The sequence below is a fragment of the Brassica napus genome, chromosome C9 (assembly GCF_020379485.1).
Source record: "Brassica napus cultivar Da-Ae chromosome C9, Da-Ae, whole genome shotgun sequence".
In the NCBI taxonomy this organism is placed as follows: domain Eukaryota; kingdom Viridiplantae; phylum Streptophyta; class Magnoliopsida; order Brassicales; family Brassicaceae; genus Brassica; species Brassica napus.
In genome coordinates, this window is record NC_063452.1 from 48964056 (window position 1) to 48987105 (window position 23050).

The following is a 23050-nucleotide window of genomic DNA, read 5'->3' on the forward strand; positions in this document are numbered from 1 at the left end:
AGCCGGCCATGCCAAATGATCCGACCGTTCCACATGATGGGGTTCGGGACGCCGAACTTCATGGGACACAAGGGCCGGACAATCAAGAGATCTCTATAAACTATATAATGTTTGGAACGAAATGGAACAGAAATGATATCGACGTCGATGATATTTTTGCTTATAAAGTAGCACTTGAGATCATGGAAAAAGATGAGGATCTAGAACCCACGTCCATATATGAATGCATGCAAAGATCAGATTGGATCAAATGGAAAGAAGCAATAAACGTGGAGTTAGAATCATTAAAGAAAAGAGGCGTTTTTGGCCCTATAACCGTGACACCTAGAGATGTCAAACCAGTGGGATACAAATGGGTCTTTGTGAGAAAGAGAAATGAGAAAGGAGAAGTAGTGAGATACAAAGCATGGCTTGTAGCACAAGGATTCTCACAGAGACCAGGAATAAATTATGAGGAAACTTATTCCCCTATGGTGGACGCAACTACATTACGATACTTGATCAGTCTGGCCGTGAAAGAGAAAATTGATCTGCGCCTAATGGATGTAGTAACTGCGTATCTGTACGGTCCACTGGATAATGAAATTCATATGAGAGTTCCAGAGGGTATTGAGCTCAAAGATAAGAAAGGTTCTCGAGAACAGCATTGTATTAAGCTGAATAAAGCCTTGTACGGTTTGAAACAATCAGGTCGAATGTGTCACAACCGATTATCAGAGTACCTAATGAAAGAAGGTTATAAGAACGATCCAATAAGTCCATGTATCTTTATAAAGAGATTTGACAGCAAGGACTTCGTGATTATGTTTGTCTATGTGGACGACCTGAATGTGATTGGAACCCCTGGAGAGATTTCCCAAAAGGTCGAATGTCTAAAGAAAGAATTCGAAATGAAAGACTTAGGAAAAATTAAGTTCTGTTTGGGACTGCAATTTGAGTATGTGAATAATGGAATCCTTGTGCATCAAAAGACATATACAGAAAAGATACTCAAGCAGTTCAATATGGACAAGGCTCATTCCTTGTCAAGTCCTATGGTCGTGAGGTCCTTAGACCTTGAGAAGGATCCATTCGGACCACAGAAGCCGGACGAGGATATGCTCGGGCCGGAAATACCTTATCTAAGTGCCATTGGAGCCTTAATGTATTTGGCTAGCCATACAAGACCGTACATTAGTTTTGCCGTGAGTTTACTGTCTAGATTCAGTTCATGTCCGACACTTAGGCACTGGAACGGAATAAAACATTTGTTCAGATATCTGCAAGGAACAACCGATCTCGGTTTGTTCTATACGAGCCGACCAGGAGATAGCTTGGCCGGATATGCAGATGTTGGGTACTTATCTGACCCACACAATGCTAGATCTCGGACAGGTTATGTGTTTATATACAGTGGGGCTGCAGTAAGTTGGCGGTCCACAAAACAAACCTTAGTGGCAACATCATCTAATCATGCTGAGATCATAGCCATGTACTAAGCAAGCCGAGAGCTTGTGTGGTTGAGGAACATGACCGGCCATATCCTAAAGGAGAGTGGCTTGGCCGTGGGAAAGGAAAAGGAAGAACCAACGATCATCTATGAGGACAATGCAACTTGTATAGCTCAGCTCAGAGATGGATACGTTAAGGGAGATAGAACAAAACACATCTTGCCTAAGTTCTTCTTCACCCACGACCTGCAGAAGGCTAAAGAAGTTGAAGTGGTTCAGGTTCGGTCCAGTGACAATTCGGCCGATCTGTTCACTAAGTCTCTGCCGACCTCAACGTTCAGGAAGCTGGTTCATCAGATAGGAATGCGCCAACTGAAGGATCTTCAGTGATGCCTTTATCAGGGGGAGTGTCATGTGTTGTACTCTTTTTCCTGTCTACGGTTTCCATTTTTTCCCACATTGGGTTTTTGGTTTTCCTAGAGAGGTTTTAATGAGGCAACGTCGTGCATGATACAAACCCATATGGTTATGGCATCCAAGGGGGAGTGTTATAAATCATTATGTGGATGGCCCATAACCAAGACCAAGACAAGGCCCAGCCGTGTCCAAGAGGAGAGAGAGTCGGCGTCCAAGAGGAGAGATAGTCGGTCCATGTCTTGGCCGACTTTAGTCTTAGGATGTTTTCCATTTATCTGTTTTAGATCTTTTCCTATTTCATGTTGTATTAGGTTTTGGATAATTTTCTTTTTCCTATACTTTGTAATCCTTATATAAGGAACCTCTATTACTCATTAATAATACACAGAAACAATTCCCCATTCTTTTACAACATGTGGGTCATTTTTAAGTTACACATTTCTTAAGTTTTTGGTCAAAAGTTATCAAGTTATAGGGTCAGAAGGTTAGAACGGTCACTAATTATTTCTCTTACTTATAGGTATGTTTTTTCCCAATTAAAACTAAAGTGACCCATTCTCATGATTAAAAACTTCACGCGACCCATTCATAAAACCGACTCATCTAAATTGTCCAAGCCAATTTGAATTGGACATGTAATCCAAACTTTTTAAATATATCTCTTTCCAATCCCCTACATATTAATCCTAAAGCATTGCAACATATTTTTGTACTTACGTGTCATTACGAAAATGATTTTTAGAATTGTTAGAAAAATAAGTTGGTCCATATAAACATATACTATGTTTTTATTAAACTAACTATCAAATTAATTAGTAGTGTACAAAATAAAAATTATTTCCATAAATAAAAGCTACGGAATTACCTAATATAATTAACATATATATGACAATTAATGATTATGAATAATACATATTTGATAAAAAAATTCTAACCTCACTTTTTTTGTTTAATTTTATACTATTAAAAGAAATTAAACAATCTCATTAAGCATATAATAAAAAATTAGATTTTTTTATTATATGTTATATTTTGAATTTTTAAAAATGACTATAATTAAATTACTAAAAAAAGTAAAAGTCTCACATTGAAAATTTTGTGATGGTTTAACTTTTTTTTGTTCAAGCAAGATACAAATGATCATATATCATAGGGGTGGACGTTCGGATACACGTTCGGGTTCGTATCGGGTATTTCAGTATACATGTATAGAACCCGTTCGGGTACTTCTACACTTCGAGTTGGTTTCGGATATTTTATGTTCGGGTTCGGATATTTTGGGTCGGATTCAGATATTTAAATTTTGAAGAAAAAATAAATAAATTATTCATTGTTTAACTTTTTTGTATTTAAAATATATTGTAACTTAACTGGTTTTCTAATTTTTAAAAGATTAAAGTATTAATAGGTTTGGAGATAAGACTTTAAAAATAGAAATACACTAATTTAGTTGTTGTTTTGAAATTTTAGATGCAACTTTTGTCAATGCAAGAAACAAGAGTTTGATATGTGTTTTAAGTGTGTAGCAAATGATTTTATCCATAATTATATGTATATTATCTAATTTTGACCAATAAGCATCATTAATATAAATATTTTGAATTAAACGAGAGAAAAAAAACTAGAAATATATGATTAAGTATACTTATGTTTGGTTATCTTCGGATATCCATTCAGGTTCGGATATTACCCGTTCGGATTCATATATTACCCGAACCGGTGAAATAAGTAATTTGTTTTGTTATTCTAATTAGATGATTTTTAGACCGAGCTGGTGAATATATACTAGATATACATTTATATTTCGAGTCTGCACTTATATTTTATAACAGCTTGATATATTAGATTTGAAGACTAACGTGTTAATATAGTTTGCCGGTGATCTTTTTTCAAAATTTTGATTCTTAGATATGTATATGGAGTAAAACTAATTTTTACAGATGTCCATTTTTTTTAATTGACACTTATGTAATTCACCGAATTCATAAAATAAGTTAAAAAAAAGAAACTTAATTCATATCAATGAAACAAAGACGAGAACGAAAAACACAATTTTATAGAGGTAGAAAATGAAATCACTTATGAAGAGTCAATAGTAAAAAAATCGAGAGTAGAAAATCTAATCTCTTTTCGTCATTATACAATTAATGTTGCCTATTTGGTTTTGGTGATTTGTGTTAGTCGCAAAACTTAATTTTTTTTGTGCATATAAATTCTAAAAAATAGTTAAAATGAGATGTAATCCATGTTCTAAAACTCGCCCGAGTTACCGCTTAATCGGACGAGTACTCACTCCTCGGCAACTCACCGTGGTGAATTCGTCAAAATCGGATTTATCAAAAAAAATCTTTTTTGGGTTTTTAATGCTTGAAGTCGAATATGAGATAAGAGATCTACCATTACAAGAAAACACGCCGAATTCCGACGGAGGTTCCGACGGACTTCAATGTCGTCGGACGTTTGTGACGGATTTCCGACCAATTTCCAACGAAAACCAAAAAATTGAAGTCGTCGGAATTCCGTCAGCCATTTCCGACGGAATTCCGACGAAACATGGCACGTCTGAATTTTCTGACGACTTTTTGACGACATTCCGATCAAACATATAACCGTTGTAGTCGTCGGAAATTCGTCGGAATATACCGACGAACTTCCGACGATATTCCGATTAACAGATATAACCGTTACCGTCGTCGGTATTCCGTCGGAATTTTCCGACGAATTTCTGATGAACCTTGTGACCGTTGCCGACAAATATATATGACCGTTTTATAGCCGTTTGAGATTGGAAAATACCGACGGTATTCCGACGAACTGCTTTACATCTATCGGAATTTCGTCGGAAAGTCGTCGGATGGCCGTAAGCAATTTCCTATAAATGCAACCCCTCCTCATTCAACTCATTCAAATTTCATTCTCTCTTCATTCTCTTTAGTCATAACAATTCCGTGATAATCATGTCTTCAGGAGCTTATTATCGTTCGTAGATGGATAAACCTCATTTGGATCCCAACACCAATTTGCTTACGAAAGAATACGTTCAAGGGATTGGAGAATTCATGAGGCTTGTTCAACAGCAACCGGATGCAAAAAGTGGTATGTTAAGATGTCTCTGCTCTACTTGCAATAATAATAATGTTATAAAAGAATTTGATGTTTGGACTCATTTGTATATGAAAGGGTTTTCACGTAATTATAAAGTTTGGTACCTTCATGGGGAAACTGGTTATGAATATGGTAGTACTAGCGAACCTCAGCCTGTTAGTGAACTTCAGCCTGATATTAGGTTAGAAGAATATAGAACGGATATAGATTATGGTGTAGGTACTGAGCAGATAGTACATGATCATTATAGAGGGGAAGAACCAAATCCCGAATCTAGGAGATTTTTTGACATGTTGGATGCAGGAAAACAGCCTTTGTATTAAAATTGTAGAGATGGTCATTCAGCCTTATCATCTGCAACTAGATTAATGGGTATTAAGACATACTATAATTTGGCTGAAGAATGTATGGATGCGATTACTGATTTTGTCAAAGGTATTCTACCTAAGGATAACCTTGCACCGGGTTCATACTACGAGGTTCAGAAACTTGTTGCCGGTCTTCAACTACCGTACGAAGTGATAGATGTATGTATTGACAACTGCATGATCTACTGGAGAGCGGATGAGACACGGAATGTATGCAAATTTTATGGGGAACCTCGTTATCAGGAGACGAGAGGAAGAGTTCCGATCCCGTTCAAAAGAATGTGGTATTTGCCTTTGACGGAAAGATTGAAGAGGTTGTATCAGTGTGAGCGCACAGCAAAAGCAATGAGATGGCATGCAGAGCATGCCACAAATGGTGAGATTAGACATCCTTCAGATGCGAAGGCTTGGAAACATTTCCAGTCAACATATCCAGAATTTGCGGAAGAGAGAAGAAATGTTTATCTTGGATTATCTACTGATGGTTTCAGCCCATTTGGAAAGCATGGAAGACAGTATTCTCTATGACCAGTTATTGTGACACCGTACAACTTACGGCCGAGCTTGTGCATGCGACGAGAGTTTTTGTTTCTCTCAATTCTCGTCCCCGGGCAAGACCATCCTAAAAGATCACTAGATGTGTTTCTTCAACCACTGATATATGAGTTGCAACAACTATGGACGCATGGTTTTGAGACATACGATGTTTCGTGCAAAGAAAACTTTCAGATGCGGGCAGTACTTATGTGGACAATAAGTGACTTTCCAGTATATGGTATGTTATCTGGATGGACAACACATGAGAGGCTATCATGTCCATATTGTCAAGATGACACAGTTGCTTTCCAATTAAAGAACGGAAGGAAAACGTGTTGGTTTGACTGTCACAGACGATTTCTACCACCTGATCATCCATACCGCAGGAGTAAGACTTCGTTTACGAAGAACAAGCAGGTGTTTGATGGTCCACCTGAGGAAGTTAGTGGGAAAGATTTGTTGAAGCAGTTTAGGTATTTTGATGCAGAAAGGACGCCAGATGTAGGTGGACATGAAAACATTCGAGTCAGTGCGGTTGGAGAGCTACATAACTGGCACAAAAAGAGTATTTTCTGGGATCTGCCATATTGGGAGACTCATCTATTGCGGCATAATTTAGATGTCATGCATATTGAGAAGAACTTCTTCGACAATCTGATGAACACAGTCCTTAACATCCAAGGTAAAACGAAGGATAATTTGAAGTCAAGGTTGGATTTAGTCGATATATGTGATCGTTTTGAACTTCACGTTGATGAGAACTGTACGGCCTCTTTTCCCATTTATCGGCTGGATGGTGCTAGAAAAGAAGAGTTCTTTGATTGGATTACAGATAAAGTGAAATTTCCTGACGGATATGCGTCAAATTTGGGGAACTGCGTTGATAGAAGCGAAGGAAAGTTTACTGGCTTGAAGAGTCATGATTGTCATGTAATTATGCAGCGCCTCCTTCCGTTTACTTTTTCAGTATTATTGCCACGTAATGTTCATGAAGCAATTGCAGGTATCTTATATTTTTACAATTTAATTTATTTTTATATTTAACAATTATGCTTATATAAACTTAATACTTATGAAAATTATGTCTTTTATCTATGTAGGGATAAGTGTTTTCTTCCGCGACTTATGCAACAGAGTAGTGACTGAAGAGGGTATTAATAATTTGAAGACAAACGCACCAGTCAGCATGTGCAACCTTGAGAAGATATTTCCTCCATCATTCTTTGATGTAATGGAACATCTTGCTATTCATCTCGCAAGAGAATTGGAACTTGGTGGTCCTGTGCAGTACATATGGATGTATATTTTTGATCGTTATATGCATCATCTGAAGAAGATGATCAAAAATCAAAGCAGGGTGGAAGGATCTATAGTGGCACAGGTGATCAATGAAGAAACTGCAATCTTTGCTGAAAATTATTTTCCACCAGAAGTGCATACAAAACACCGAAGACCTGCTCGGCATGATGACAGAGGGGAGAGAGCAACATATCATGTTACTGTCTCAAGCATGTTCAAGGAAATAGGATGACTTAGTGGAAAATTCACGAAGCGGAGACTTACGGACACTGAGCACGCTCATTTGCAAACATATTTGCTCACCAACTGTGAAGATGTTCTACAATATGAGAGGTAAAAATATTTATTCATTTATTGTTAGATTAATATTTAATAAATTTATTTCATACTGATAATATTTTTGTATATAGTGTATATATGGCGGAGTTGCGTATGACTCACAGGCATGCAACAGAAGATGAGCTTCAACAACTTAGAGATAACGGATTTGCTGCGTGACTTCGTAGTTATGTGAGTCATATATCATATTACCCTATGCAAATGAGTAGTTTAAATTTAATATAAACTAATTAACTTTTCAATCATATATGTTTTTAATTTATAGGTGAATGATGGTTTGGCCAGAGGTTTTGTGTTCGATGATTGGATATGCGAATTTGTGCAGGAACCAAACTATGTGGTCAAATCATATCCAAAATTTTGTACGCGAGGATATGCATTCACAAGGAAAGGTCATTCTAAGACAACATATGATGCTGGTGTTTCATCTTCTTCCGGTGACGATGTCTACTACGACAACATAAAAGAAATATTGGAAATCCAATTTCCTGGAATGGTTGGATTGCGTTTTGTAGTATTCTATTGTGATTGGTATGACACCACCCCAGATAGAGGAGTGAAGATTGATGCGTTTGGTGTTACATCAGTTCATTCGCGGTGGAAACTTCAATATTATGATCCCTTCATTCTTGATTCGCAAGCTGATCAGGTATGTCAATATATTCATAATTTTTTACCAATATAATTAATTAATGTTATATATTTTACTAGGTGTGCTACATCAGTTACCCTCGGGTGACGTACAGAGACGATCCATGGGTTACTGTAACGCAAATCAACCCAAGAGGACGAGTGGATGGAACTTCTGATGATGATGAACCATTGCAACCAGAGTCTACCAGCAACGCCCAGGCAGTTGAAGATTTGGCAAATGTTGAACTCGTTGAGAATTTGACTGTGTTTGGACTTGATGCTGTTGTACATTCGGAGCCAGAAGCTGAGGTTGGGGAGTTTGATGAAGATTCAGAAGATTCTGATTAGTTTTTTTTTTTTTTTATTGGTTCGTCAGAAATCCCTTGCAAAATACCGACGACATAGCGACGACCAAGGGTTTCATTGAAGTTTGGAAATGTCCTCGGTAATTCGTCGGAATATATACCGACGAATTACCGAGGACATGTGTTTCTAAAAAAATTAAAACATAAAAATCTATAAATTTAGATGCCAAAACTATGAAAATAACACATAATAAGTGTTTAGTATAGTATTAGATCGCAACCGTTCAAATATAACAACTCATTAAAATATTTATGTATGCATATCATTGTTTTCATAACATCTCATCTTAACACTCATATACTTATACAATCATATTCATCTAGTCTTACACTACAAAAAATGTTGTTGTGTAAAATCGTGTTATAAAAACATTTTTATTGTTAAATCTTTACGCAAATACTATATATATTATCAAAGATTTGGATTTTGCATTTAGAAACTTGTAATCAACACCCTAAACACTAAGTCGTCGGAATTCCGTCGGAAAAGATCGTCAGTATTCCGTCGGAATATAATGACGGACACCAATTCCGTCGGAATTGCAATTTACCCGGGAAAACCAAACCGCGTGAAAATTTTCGCGAATCGCCAATTGGTATATATTTAATTTAACAAAACTCGGTTCCCGCATATTTTCCCGCTCCAGCTCCCGCTGCCCCTCCCGCTGCTGCTCAACAGGATCTGGGGGTCATGCCAGTTGAACTATTGGTTCAACAACCAGGTCGAGAGCATCTCCCGGTTCTCCAACCCAACCCACGACGAGGACATAGCACTTGGTTAGCATTTTTTTTTATTTGTAGCATTATGTTTTTTTTCCGTTAATTAACTTAATAACTTGTATTTTTTTTAAAGGTTCACCAAGTCAAGAAATGACATTAGCAGGAGCATCAACCAGATGATGTACTCCATGCTCCGTTTTGGATATTCAAAGTGGAGTGTGATCCCTTCCGATGAACGAGAGTTGTGGTTTCGTCAGTTTGCGGTAGTAACTCTTCCTTTTTTTAAAGTATTTACATTTTTTTAATATATTTACTTATTAAATTATGTTTGTTTTGTAGCAAGAGTTCAACTGGCACTCCGATCTCACGGAAACAGTCCGTAAGAAATTCAACGAAAAGGCCATGGACTCTTATATGAAGCAGATGAACGCGTGGAAGACAGTTTGGCAGAAGAACAAGAGGCCACAGTTCATAAACGGGACGGTGTGGGAGAAGTTGATAGCTCATTGGGAGAAGAAAGAAACTGCAGAGACGTCTTCTAGGAACTCCAAGAACCGGAAGAGCGATCGTGGCGGGAAAGGTATGTATGTGCACAACCTCAGCGCTTGCTCTATGTCTACTAAGGAGGATGAACTTGTAAGTTTTTTATTATTATTTATCTTTATATTTTTAAATAAATATTTTATATATTCTTTGGCTAATAATGGCAGTTTTTTAGATCGAAGCAAATGACGGTAATCCCGTTGATCGTCTCCAACTCATTAAGGTGGCTCACAATAACAAGAAGACGGGTCAAATTCAAGACCTCGTGATCAAAGGTGTCGTTGATTTGGTGGAAGCTGAAATAGCATCTCAATCTCAGTCTCTCTCTGATGACGGCGATTCTATGGGAGCTTCAACCAACTTGTCCTTATTGCAAATAAATGAGATGGTTGAAAAGGTAATTTTTAATTAATATATTTTTTTATAATGTCGATTACTAACTTGTCCCTATTTACTAACTTTAAATATTTTTGTAGGCGGTTCCTAAAAGGAAAGGAGGCCGTTTAGTTGGGCTGGCCCGCCGTGCTTCTTCGTATCCGGCATCTTCTTCGCAAGCTACGTATGCCGATCCCATGATTCTCGAGGAGCTACATGACAAAGATGAACGGATTGGGGCATTGGAGGAGCAGAACACCACTATCCTTTCTGAGAATGCCACGATCCGTTCGGAGAATGCCACTATCCTTGCTGAGCTGGCATCCCAGAAGAAGTTCAACGTCGAGATAATGCAGAAGCTAGATCGTTTGATGTCTTCGAGTTCTTAGTTTTTTCTGCTTTTTAAAACTTTCTGAATGTTTTTTTTTCTATTTCGGTTTGTATGCATTTTAAACTTTCTGAATGTTTTTTTTCTATTTCGGTTTGTATGAATTTAAATTCTATAATATTATTAGTTTTAAATTTCATATTTTATTTATTTATTAATTAATTTTTAATATAAAAATATATATAAAAATGCAAAATTAATTCGTTTTTAAAATTGATATATTCCGACGAATTGTGGGCGTCGGACTATACCGACGGACTATGGTTCGTCGGAAAATACCGACAGAGAGGGTTCCTCGAAATATTCCGACGAACCATTGTCCGTCGGAATCTTCCGACGCCCCATAGTCCGTCGGTATTTTTCGAGGACTACGTTCGTCGGTATAATCCGAGGAACGTTCTCCGTCGGTATATAGTTTTTCCGATGAACTCTGGTCTCGTGTGTCCGCATCGGAATATCGTCGGAAGTTCGTCAGAATGACGTTTCTCGGTATTCGTCAGAAAGTCATCGGAAGGTCTGACGAAATTCCGACGAATACTTTTTTTCCGACAAAATGATACCGATGAATTGGTTCGTCAGAAATTCGTCGGAATCGGTCTATTCCGACGAATTTCTGACGATTTCGGCCATCAGAATCTCCCTGTTTTCTTGTAGTGTACAAATATACTGAAAAAATAATTAGAAAGCAGCAGAATTTAAGTGATTGGTGATAGATTTATTATGTTAGCTATGGTGAAAAATGCAGAAAACAAGAACGATGGGTAAAAGAAAAAGAAGACTTAATTACTATTTTGCCACTCAAAACATTAAAAATAAAATAAAACAGATTTTTTTGCTGTTCGAACACGTGACTTGCAAACTTAACTAACCCTCAAAGACCACTAGACCAAGCTATATCTTTAGGACTTTAGAAAACTTGTTACATAAAATGTATTATCATGTATTAGACATATAAATAGAGCATTATACGTATAAAATACAGAAAATTATTCTCCGCGTACTTTCCGATTTTTTCCGCTTTTTCGATAAATCGCTAGGTCTGGATGTGCCGCACGCGTAGCACCTAACGAGTTTCTGAACAGGAGATGTAATACGTTTAATCTTCAACAACGATGATATATTTAAGAGACTAACATTTGTATTCGTCATTTTATAATCGATAAATATTATAGTGTTGAAAAATGTTAAAACCATTTAATAAACAAACATTATTATAAGAATTCACCATGTGCATACGCACGGATTATCATCTGGATTTTGTTAAAAGTCAACTTTCTCCCGGTTTAAATTTCTGCAAAGGTCAATTATCTTCTATCTAGTCTAACTTTCTCATCTGACTTGGCATTTTCTAAACACAACAAAACAAAAACCCGACTGAATATGCATTAACATTATTTTTTGTAGTTTTGATCAACAAAAGCGAGGACCTCTCAGTGTCAACTCCAGCGGCTCATGCTCTCTTGGAATTTTCTCTAACTGTTTATATCCCAGCTTAACGTTAGCCACGCCCACGCATCACTCCTCACAAACTCATCAACATGTCCTTCGTGTAGACACAACTTCCTCCTCGGCCATTAACTGGTATTCTTTGAAGAGGCAAATCATCATCGGAAACTTGGCGAATAAATTCTTTTCCTTGGCAAATTTTTGTGTTATCCGCTTTGAGAAGAAACAAATTACTTGAGGCACGATGAAATTTGAATTAATTTGTGAAGGCTTTTGAAATATCTCAAGTGATGATGGGCTTAATTGAGTTAACGTGAAGCCTGTATTCTTGCCATCACTCAGCCCATTTCCTTTTTCAATCAACTCATATATACATACAGAAATACCAGACAATTTTGAAATTTTTAAAACAATAATGGCATAATGCAAGCACATGAGGACCACAGATAGATCCATTGAACACTAAAGGACTGATTGTCAGGGACAGGGACCGGTTCAGTGGTTATGGCCTTGATATGGGTTCCTTGCATCCTGTCCTCTATTCCAGACAACTGGTTAGACCATCTCCATTGGGAGGTTTTAGCAAGGGGTTCTTAGAAAAAAACTAAAAAAAATAAATCAGAAAATACATAAAGGGAGATAAAACTATAGAACCGCCTCTAAACAAAGAGGTTTTGGAACTGCTAAAAAACCCAAACGTGTCATGTTGGTATCAGCCGTCTATCTCTTCCTCGATGCTTTTCTTTTCTTCTGAGAAATCTCTCGTCTTGCTCTCCTTCTCCAAATCCGTAGCAGCTAGAGAACCTCGACGAAATCAGACTGGGACTCAGGTCGGATCTCGATATCACACGACTCGTCGACGATATCGAACGAATCGATCTGCTGACGAACGAGACCTTTCTCTACTAAGTAGGCTGATATAACGGTCCATGCGTCCTCCTGTGTAATCTCCTCGTCGTGATCAATGTAAGGCTGGTCCTGTTCGTACTCCATCTTTGATCTCCTCTCGTTGAAGATTGAAGAACAGAGCAGAGAGGGAGAAAGAGAGAAAAGAGAGAGCGCGACTTTGTGGAGATGATCTCGATCTCTCATTCAAGTGGATCTTTAGAAGAGAGGATTTTCAGAACAACTATTCAAGGAAGATACTTGATCTTCGATGATGAAGGTCAGCAACTTCCACTCCAATGAAAGATTCAATTGTTACAGCTTTTAATCTCTCTTTCTGACAAGAGATTTAGATAGAAAGACTGGTTCTGTTAAAGCATGAATGATGATTCTTTGTTGTAGGCAATGTGTGTGATGCTCTGTCTTTGGATTCTCGAACCCGTTGTTGCCCGTTGAAAGGAGAAAGATTCTCTTGTCAGTAAGTCATTTTAGGAGGATCATAACCTTTGATTGAGGCAATAATCTCCTGCAAGTCTTGTATAGATTGATGTGTTCTTAACCAGACAAGTTTGATTCTGACTTTGTTGTTTTGCTTGAGTGTATATTTTGCATTTGCAAAATCACCAATCTTTTATCTTTTTCAGGGACATACATGACTGTATTTGATTTTTGTGCCGGGAGATGTCGCCATAGTTCCGAGAGTGTGGTAAGCGATTCACTCTTCATATTTTTTTTCTTTTGCAAGTTTCTTGGGGTTATGTCAGTGAAGAAAATTAGTGTGCAAGTGAGTTTTTTGTTTGAAACTGATGGGATGCTTATGAAAGTGTAATGATTATGACCTGAAACTTACATGTTCATGAAAATGCATACCACATCAAGTTTCACCATTGTTTTTCTCTGACTTCAAATGCGCCAGGTTAACTTTTGTTAGCTTACTCTTTCGTTCAACTATTGTTTAAACTTCAAATGTTAAAATACATTTTACATTCGTTAAATAACTGAATCAGGTGCTAATTTTACACAAGTCGAAACAAGACTTCTTAGCATTGAACCTATTCTCATCAAGTAAGTCTCACCAACGTTAACCTTGTTGTTGTTCGACATTGTCTTTGGGTCTGATGTGTTTTGTATATTGTGCATATGAACCTATTCTCATGCTTTTCTTTCATGTTTGTTTAAAATTTGTAATTATAAATTTATATTTCTATTTTTAACATGTTCTTATGTCATATTTGTTTAAATTTTATGAAATCCAATCATTTATAAGTTTTGTAAAATTTAAATTTAATAATTCAACTTCTTTAAAAAAAAAAATTTAAGAACCTCAAAGGGATTCTCCCATTGGACCTTGAAAAAACTAATTACATTAACAAAGGTTCTAAATTTTATAAAGTACACAACTAACCATTAAATTAATCATTAGAACCCATCAAAAGTTCTAACCATTGGACATGCTCTTATGTTCCATATTCTCGCCATCCTCACAGTTTTTTTATATATAACGCCTTGTATCAAAATATGTCTGGAGTGTAAGATATGATGAAGGTGGTGAAGTGCAAGAAGGTCAAGCACCTGGTCGTAGGGGACGAAAGTGGAAACCGAGGTTCCTTGAAACTTTTATGCGAAGAAACCTAGGGATTCTTCGTAGGACTATATACCAGGTTGTGAAGAAGTAGAAGAGGAGGAAGCCTTGATCCTCAAGTCAATTCAACATCTCAAGCTTCTCAAATCTCAGGTTACTTTACTTAGAAAGCTAGCTGATGTTTGTGGAGTCTAGAAGAACGTAAGTTCTCAAGTTTTTATTCATCATATTATAACAACAAAGGAGGAGGTAAAATAAAAATGCAAATTAAATATAGATATTGAAGAACAAGTGTAAAAAAAAATTCAGTTTTTGTTGTTGAAAGTGAGATCGTATTTTGAACGGAAGGAAGAAGAGGAGAGAGCGAGCATGTGTTGGATCGTTGCGATCCATGTCTTGTAACGACTGTAATCATCAGCCATGTCTAGTTTCATAGCTCCTCTGTTTGTCTTCAGGACAATGAGATAACAAGTGTCTTCTATGTTGTTGTTTTCGCTCTCCGAGTCTTTATAAAGTTCCACATGAACATTCGTCACAACACCTAATTAGCACACAGCAAAAAAAAAAAAAAAGGATTAAGTTAGGTTAAAACACAAGGGATTAAGAAGCTAGGTCATTACATTCTTTCTTAGTCCTGAGTAAGTTATGTTTCTTCATTTTAAGAATCACCTGTGGAAAACAAACCCAATATCATTGATTATTGACCATTATTGGTTAATAGATATGAGTATTAGAGCAAAATTCAGACCTTCCCTTCCTTGTTTAAGACTATAGACACTGTCCTAGCCTTGAAGTCCCCTGCTCCAATCCAAACATAGCCATATCTATTTAGTTTCTCCATCAAACAGAAGAGTAAACTATCAAAGATAAAGGATTTTTGTACCATCTGGTGTCTCAACAAAGAGATCGGTTCCTTGAGCAAGAAGGTATCTGTTCTTGTCAAATTCAGGAGGCAACTCAGAAGATTCTTCAATAGGTAACACAGGCGCAGAGCCGTTCAATCTATTGATATTGCAACTTCTTCTTGCTTTTAGCGTCGCAGCACCTTTCAAAGCTTATTTACCAAAAATAAAAAACAATGACTAATTAAGAAACAGAACATCCTTCTAGAAACACATATTACAAAACCTTCTTCTTACAAGTTGTAGCTGAGGCAGTGAGAGCGAGTATCTCACTGACACTTATCCCAGTCATGGCCGAACCAATCACTGTACTGAGCTGGTCTCTGTTTGCTCCCATTGTCTCTGCCATCTGAGCACACTGCGCTGCCACCACAGCGGCCGCAGACACCACGGCTGTCTCTTTCGTGTTTGGTCGATTATTACCACCGTCCTTTTCAGCGTTCTCGGAAGCTACGGCGGCAAGAGCGGCGGCCAGACCGGCTAACGAAACGGCGGCGTGGACTTCAGCTCTCTGTAGCCTCACTTCTTCCTTTCGTTTCGCTTTAATCTCTTTCCACCATTTCTTTATCGACGGCGTAATCTTCCATGGAAGTTTCTACAGTTCCGTAATTGTTTGATTTAGAGAAACGATATGTTTATTTAAAAATCAAATTAAATGAAATAGTTAAATAGGGTTTTACAAGTTTCTTGCGGAAGAAGCCTTCGTAGCTCAGTTCCGGGTGCATTGCTTGTTGCATCCATATCCATGACTGTTCACATCATTCAACAGAAATATTGCCAATATAACATAATCTTTGAAGTTTCTTTCTGTTAATCCTTTATGTCAGTTTTATCCCTGTTCGGAACTACGCTAGGCGCTAGTCGGGCGGTAACCCCGAGCCTAGCGAGTTACCAAAATATCGGGGAGTACTCGGAGATTATGCGGGGCCTAGTTTTAAATACAATTTAATATATTTATAATATATTTAGCTAATTTTAAACATGATGATACAAGTTCTTAGACATAATTATATAATTTTTTATATATAATTTTAAACAGTCTCTTTTTGATTCGTAAATGGTGGGTTTGGTACGAAAAAAATCCCTAAATGTAGTATGTATGTGTTTGTTTTGGGTTTGAAGCTATTTGTAATTATTTAGTAATGAATAATTACACAAAATCTATCAATAATGAGTAAAAAATAATAAACCGTGTTTTAACTTACACGGACGGAAAAAAAAAACTTTGGCGGTCAACGCGGAATTAGGCGGGATCTAGGCGGTCAACGCGGAAATTAGACGGTCTTACGCGGTCAACGCGGATCAACGCCTGGCTACACCGATTTAGGCGTAATCACCGCGGTCAACCTCCGACGAGCGCCTACGCGGGCGCGTTTTCGAACAGGGTTTTTATCATACAAATTTGTTCAGTTTCTATATGTTTCCAACCAAATAGTCGTCACTGATCAGTCCAAATAACACTAAACAGAAACTGTAAACATTTTTAAAAATAAATGATATGTTGAGAAATATGAATGTCCTGTAATAATTTTCCTATTGTTATATGAATTTTCTAGAAAGGAAATTATAAGTTCCAACATAATATGTTTACCTTGACATCATTTGTTTTCCATGAAGGCATCGAGGGCTTAATATCTGGATCGTCCATCTTCAGACTCTTATCCATCTTCTACTTTCACAATCTTCTTCATTAATTAAACACTAACCAAAACAACTTGAAGAAAGAATCACGTATAAACAAAACGATATCTGGTTACTTACAGAATAAGAAACAGGTCTTGAGTCGCCTTGAAACTTGGCGATCGATATCTCTACGGGGACAATGGAACGGTCGTAGATGATATGGTCAGGCTGAAGCGATTGAACCGCAAAATTACACCATTCTCGAGATAGAAAATCCATACCGTCTGGATGTGCCTCTGAAGGCGATGGATTATTTCTCAACTGAAGATGATGATCTGTTGATGTTAATGCTAGCTCCATAGTGTTTATTTTAGTTCAAAGATTGTGACTTTCAGAATGTTGATTGATCAAATATTTATGTTATTGCTATGAAAGAAGGAAATTATTAGTTAGTTTATTTTTTTTGTTTGATGTGGGTCTGCCTTATTATTAGTATTCTTTTTTATTAAAAAAAAAGTTTGATGATGAACATCATTTCCATGGGTGGGAATGATTTGGGCCATGATCAAAGTGATTATTATTGAAACATATTTTCTTTCTTTATATCACAAAGGATATGGAGGGGTAGTCTCAACTTTCTGTCAAAATGGGAATTAGATAACTGTAATAATGTCGTTTTATCTAGTACTAATTTTTGTTTGATTGATAAGCATAATAGTGTTAAGCCATTCTATTCTACACGAAAAAATGTTGATAGCAAATTTATGCAAAATTGAGCTTTATTCAACTAATTTACTTTTAGTACTAGCAAAACTAAAATGGATTAGAATATTCCATTATTTCGTGTCAAAGCATGAAATCCTAATATCGCTTAGTTTTAAGAAGTTGGTTTCCGATCAAAAATAAATAGTAGCTGATCAAATAAAACATAGATAACCTGGATATACAATTGCTTTTATTCAGGTTATATATGAATCGAAGTTAACCATGTATATATATATATAAGATGACAAGTCTAACTACGTCATTATTCATGATATCTATGCTTACTTGAAAATACTTTGTGTATTTATTGAAAAGGAATAAAGATTTGATGTGGTGTCAGTTACGTTAACCATTTTACCTAATTGAATTTAACGTAGAGGAAATGAATATACATTAGATGCTAACTTGCGAACCATTATGGAACCAAAATTATTGACAACACTGGATTGGGACCCTCTTGCATCTCTTTTCATATATCTTTATATTGAAACCATAGGTTCAAGCTAATCACAAAACAACAATCATATATTTATATATAATATCTAGACCTCTTCGCCACTTGTCACGCTTTCATAAGTGATCTATAGCTGGAGTTGAATCCCAGAATATTTATTTGATGTAAAATTTTGAAAATAAGTAGTCATAAACTTTTATGGCTTTGTGTTTTCTCAGATTGTCTTTGTAATTTTGTCTGCTTTACTAGTTTAGAGTTTTGTCTCTGAAAACTTATTGTATTCTGCTAGCTTAGTTTATGGGAATTTTTACCTATTTCCTCCAGTTTTATAATCATTCATGTTCAATTCTAATGAAATCGCTAGATGACCCAAAAAATAATCTAAATTAAACATATTTTGGAAAACACAGAAATAGGCTATAGTTAGTATACACTATTGATTTGAAAGTAGAAGAATAAAGCTCATATACTGAAAGGTAAGTGATTTAAACAAGTTAAAATTGGGACATTGGTTTTCAAGGCCGGCTCTGGCCGAGAATACTTCGGATCTAAGGAGAGATGGATAATAAAACTTCCTGGATGAAGAAAAAAAGAAGTATAATGATGATCATATATCTAATTGAAAATCATAATTATTAATAAGGAAACGACATTCTATAGATAGATAAGAGGGACTAATCATACATAAGCATGCAATGGGTCTTAGGCTCTTAGCTTTAACAAACAAGGAAAATGGACAATATGTCGATACTTTTTTTAATCAAAGACTAGTATCTTTAAACACTAATCTTTGAAATTTAAAATTAATAATGTCGGGACTTTAAAATTTTATTAATTTATAAAGATACTAATTTACAAAAGTTTTCTTAATTAGATTTCTTATTTCAAAATATATTTATTATAAGACAAGAAAAATATTTGATTTTAATGTATAGATATTATGTTATTTTTGAAATTTGACATTTATATTAATTTTATTATATTATTTGGTCTATATAATAAATATTGCATAGAACTAAAATTTGGTTTTAGATATAATATTACTAAATCTATCAAAAATATATAAAGTGTTAAGATAATATAAATATAATTCTATTGTGAATATAAAGCAAACAATATAATAATAGGTTCATAATTATATAAAATATGTATACATATAAATTATTAATTTATAATTTTAATGGGACCATATATTTACATTGATATTTTTTTTTAAAAAAATTATCTTCTTATTTTATCGAATTGTGTCAAATTTTGAACCGGCTCAAGTTAAGACCACATAATTTATTAATTTATAGAAATTATTAATTTATCGAGTATTAATTTATAGAGGTACTACCGTACCTAACTATTTTTAATCATATTTAAGGTCCACGAGTAACTGTATACAAAATTTACTACTCAAATCAAATAAAACGTAACAAAATTGTATAATTGAAATATAATGAACTAAAATATAAATTAAATATGATTATTTTTTATATACTTTAACTCCGCGCTTTGCGCGGATCTCTATCTAGTACTCAGTAAATGTTTAATAATTAATAATCAAAATCGCGTGTTGATCAAATCAAAGGTGTGTTTAATTAAAGAGGTTATCATTTGAGCATGTGAGTCTTACTTTAAATGCCAACCGCCAAGAGATTTGTATGTGTGTACCGACGAAAGAGAGTATGTATTATAGAAATCATATTGACAGGTTAACAATTAGTGACAAATTAAGCATATCAAGATGTCGTCAACTTACTCTAAAGCAAATTTATTTAGGGTCAATGAATCTAACTGGCCGATACAAAACCACTCGAGTACACTTGTGCCAACCATGAACAGAATTTGTGTACCAACTATAATCATAACTCAAAATCTCAATGCTAGTTTCTTTATATCGAGTATGATCGAAATGGATAGACCAATAAATTTGTTACATCTTAATCGATTGGGCTTCACATTAGACCCGTTCTAATGTCATTTTGAGTTGTATAAGGAAAACAGCAACCATAATAGGCGGAACATAACCCATTCATTAGGCCCATTATAAGCCTAATTATTAAAGTGAGTGTATATATATTAAATAAACCAACTTCAGTGGTTCCATTAAATGTTCATTAGTGTTTTTAATGAGTTTCGAGTTACATTCAGTGGCGGAGCTACCACATGATCATGTGGGTCAAATGACCCATGTGAATTTTTGAAAAAAAAAAAAATTTGCATGTATTTCCTATAGAAACATATGATTAATTTTGTTTACTGATCCTAGTAAAACTCTTGTATCATCAACTTGACCCCTGTCAAAAACAATTTTCCCTCCGCCACTGGTTACATTCATTAGTGTTTTTACTGAGTTTCGAGTTACAGAAAAGACAAAATTATGCAAATTAGAATACAAATGATCTTGAATCAAGAAGTGTCGTCAAACATTGTGCTCATAAAACAGTTCATGTGGTGGAGTCAGACGTGAATTCATAAAATAGGTAAAAGATTCGGTTGTAAAATTATTTGTAGTATTTTCATAGTTTAAGATAACATAATTATTAAGCGTTGTAATGACATTAAACCATTTTTAACTGCTACAGTATGTTAATGGAAAAGTTTGCAAACATCTGGTTTCTGGTAATGACCAACGTTTCAATAGATCATGGCCAAGATCAATTTTGTTTGGCAGGTCTACGCCTCAAAAGTATTGTTTACTTGGAACCGTCCCTTTGTTTGCAAGTCCTAACACAATATTAGGATTCTAGTTTTCTAGATTGATATCTTATTAATTGTTCGGGAGGTCATCCCCACCAATCTATTACATATTGTGAAATAAATAATTCTCTATATATGCATACATAACTCAATTAATATATAATTTATAATGTATGGATTATATTCATTTGATAATTAATGCCCAGTCTAGAAGTTTATATATTTACAAAAATTAATTGTGATGAATACATATATGTACGAGACTTTTCATACAAATTATATGTACGAAGTCTGGTTTGTTAAAAAAAAACGAATATTTAAACGAGATGTTAGATGTAGAATTTTCGGATCGGTAAACAATATCCGTTAGTACTATTGGTTTACCATATCTTGTAAAATGATTCTACAGGATTGAAGGGCCTTCAAAATATTTTTGAGATTAGCCATAAATTTAAACAAGTACACTTCGGAAGCTGTAGATAGTGTTATCCTATTTATGTACATGGACTTACATCTTAATCATTAGCTACTTCATAACTACAAGTGTGCGAAATGCATGCACATAAACACAATTACGTGTTTTTCGATAAGTCTCTGGTGACCGAATCGATGGCTGCAACGGTTCGCATTACGTCCACTTGTGCTTGGAGGTAAACAATGTAATCAAGTGTCTCTCTTATCAAGTAGTCTTTGTCGTATATCAACTCGCCTCCTGGTACTAGACTCTTGAGCAATTCCGTACGTTTTCTCACTCTCATTTTCTCCCCAAAAATTCCATTTCGTGTAATAGTAGTACAACGATTCTTCATCCGGTTCCGAGCTTTCTTGAGTATTCTATGAGCCACGGGTTTGCAGGTTGTCGTGTACTTTCTGGTCCTAGAGATGAGAGCACGGCTCCATATGGTTGCGCCGCTTCTTGTGGCTGCCATCGCTATGTCCGATGATAGTCTTATCACGTTTTTCCTCTCGGTTACGTTCATGGGGTGTTCAACGGAAGAATCTAACATGTGGAGAGTCGTTATCCATTTCTTGATAAATTCTTGCTTTACCATGTTATACGTGTTCATCCTAATATATTTAAACAAAAATTAATGGATGCTATATTGTGTAATAATGAATTCATCAGCATATTAAAGTATTTATCCTATATACTGCACCTAGCTTCGTCGGAATATTTCATTTGACATACTTTTGATTATGACCGGTCATACCTTAATGTAAGCAATAAATACTTACCTTACGCTTGTTTCTGTTTTTGAATATCCAAGTAGCTCGACTGTGTCTGAAGCTGAAACACTAGCTAGGAAGGAATGAGAGAGAGAGAGAGAGAGAGAGAGAGAGAGAGAGAGAGAGGGAGAGAGATTAGATTGATGAAGTGGATAATTAATAGAGGAAATGAGAGTGTGGAGACATTTAATAGATCAAAGGAAAAAAGAAGAGAAGTAAAGAGTGGGCCTAAGAGAGAAAGACATACCACATGGACGCACATGGCTTAATATACCCCACTTTCTCTCCAACCCTAAATTCCATTTATACTCACCATCATTTAAGCTTCAATTATTTTGGTCCCTTTTTAGACTCATAACCATTTTCCATATCTTATATGTACACTCTATTCACAAACCCATGGCCATAAAACGGTAGTTTAGTCCAACATATGGGTTATATCACATGGACTTTCAAAGTTGTATGTTTTGATATTTCTACCAGCTTTGAGAACGGACCATGATTACAACAGAAGTGTTGGTGACTTGACGATATCTTTGGATAACAGTATATCATTCTAACGTTAAATTATTTAAGATATTTACCACGAGTTTGAATCCCATGCTTTTCACGAATGAGCATGAGCCCGGAAAATATGGTGAACTCTCAAGACTTTTCATGCAATGGACCTACTATCAGGAAAAAAGTTGATTCAACTTAAATACGTGTCATTAGTCTGCACATGGCTTCGATGGACGTCTATTTATATTCAATTGGGTTGACTTCATACTTGGATCATTTCTTTCTGTATGGTGTGTGAATAATATCTTGATTTTTACCAATGCACGTATCCACTTTTTTGTTTTAATAATATTGTTTAAAATTAAGTTTCAAATCGATGATTGTTATTAGTAGAGAAAGGACATGGAGAGAAAATAGGTGCCAAAAAGGCGACGTCTTGATATGGGAGCGAGTTATCA

At 35.6% G+C, this 23050-nt stretch overlaps 2 protein-coding genes and 1 pseudogene across 3 annotated transcripts; 1 reads left to right on the forward strand and 2 right to left on the reverse strand.

Annotated features, from left to right (window-relative positions):
* The first annotated feature begins 12515 nt into the window (after window positions 1-12515).
* Window positions 12516-14920, forward strand: LOC106371553 (annotated as a pseudogene).
* Window positions 14631-17422, reverse strand: LOC106417829 (VAN3-binding protein-like). Of its 2 annotated transcripts, XM_048768838.1 has the most exons (9): window positions 17239-17414; window positions 17096-17145; window positions 16926-17003; window positions 16015-16083; window positions 15572-15929; window positions 15316-15486; window positions 15181-15230; window positions 15053-15101; window positions 14631-14973 (listed from the first exon to the last, which is right to left on the reverse strand). In XM_048768838.1, exons 1-9 carry the CDS (start codon window positions 17315-17317, stop codon window positions 14738-14740), a joined length of 1140 nt encoding a protein of 379 aa, XP_048624795.1. In that variant the 5' UTR covers window positions 17318-17414; the 3' UTR covers window positions 14631-14737. The 2 variants fall into 2 exon arrangements, with proteins under 2 accessions (XP_048624795.1, XP_048624794.1); XM_048768837.1 differs by having other exon boundaries at window positions 17096-17422.
* Window positions 17423-21280: 3858 nt separating this feature from the next.
* Window positions 21281-22264, reverse strand: LOC106390400 (transcription factor IBH1-like 1). The gene is made up of 2 exons (XM_013830855.3): window positions 22101-22264; window positions 21281-21932 (listed from the first exon to the last, which is right to left on the reverse strand). Exon 2 carries the CDS (start codon window positions 21929-21931, stop codon window positions 21437-21439), a length of 495 nt encoding a protein of 164 aa, XP_013686309.2. The 5' UTR covers window position 21932; window positions 22101-22264; the 3' UTR covers window positions 21281-21436.
* Window positions 22265-23050: the final 786 nt, after the last annotated feature.

Coding starts and splice junctions, on each gene's coding strand:
- LOC106390400 (XM_013830855.3), bottom strand. CDS start 21,931: ATGAACACGTATAACATGGTAAAGCAAGAATTTATCAAGAAATGGATA.
- LOC106417829 (XM_048768837.1), bottom strand. CDS start 17,317: ATGGAGCTAGCATTAACATCAACAGATCATCATCTTCAGTTGAGAAAT. Junction 15,231..15,315: donor CTTTGTTGAGACACCAGATG/GTACAAAAATCC, acceptor GGATTGGAGCAG/GGGACTTCAAGGCTAGGACA. Junction 15,102..15,180: donor TCTTAAACAAGGAAGGGAAG/GTCTGAATTTTG, acceptor TGTTTTCCACAG/GTGATTCTTAAAATGAAGAA.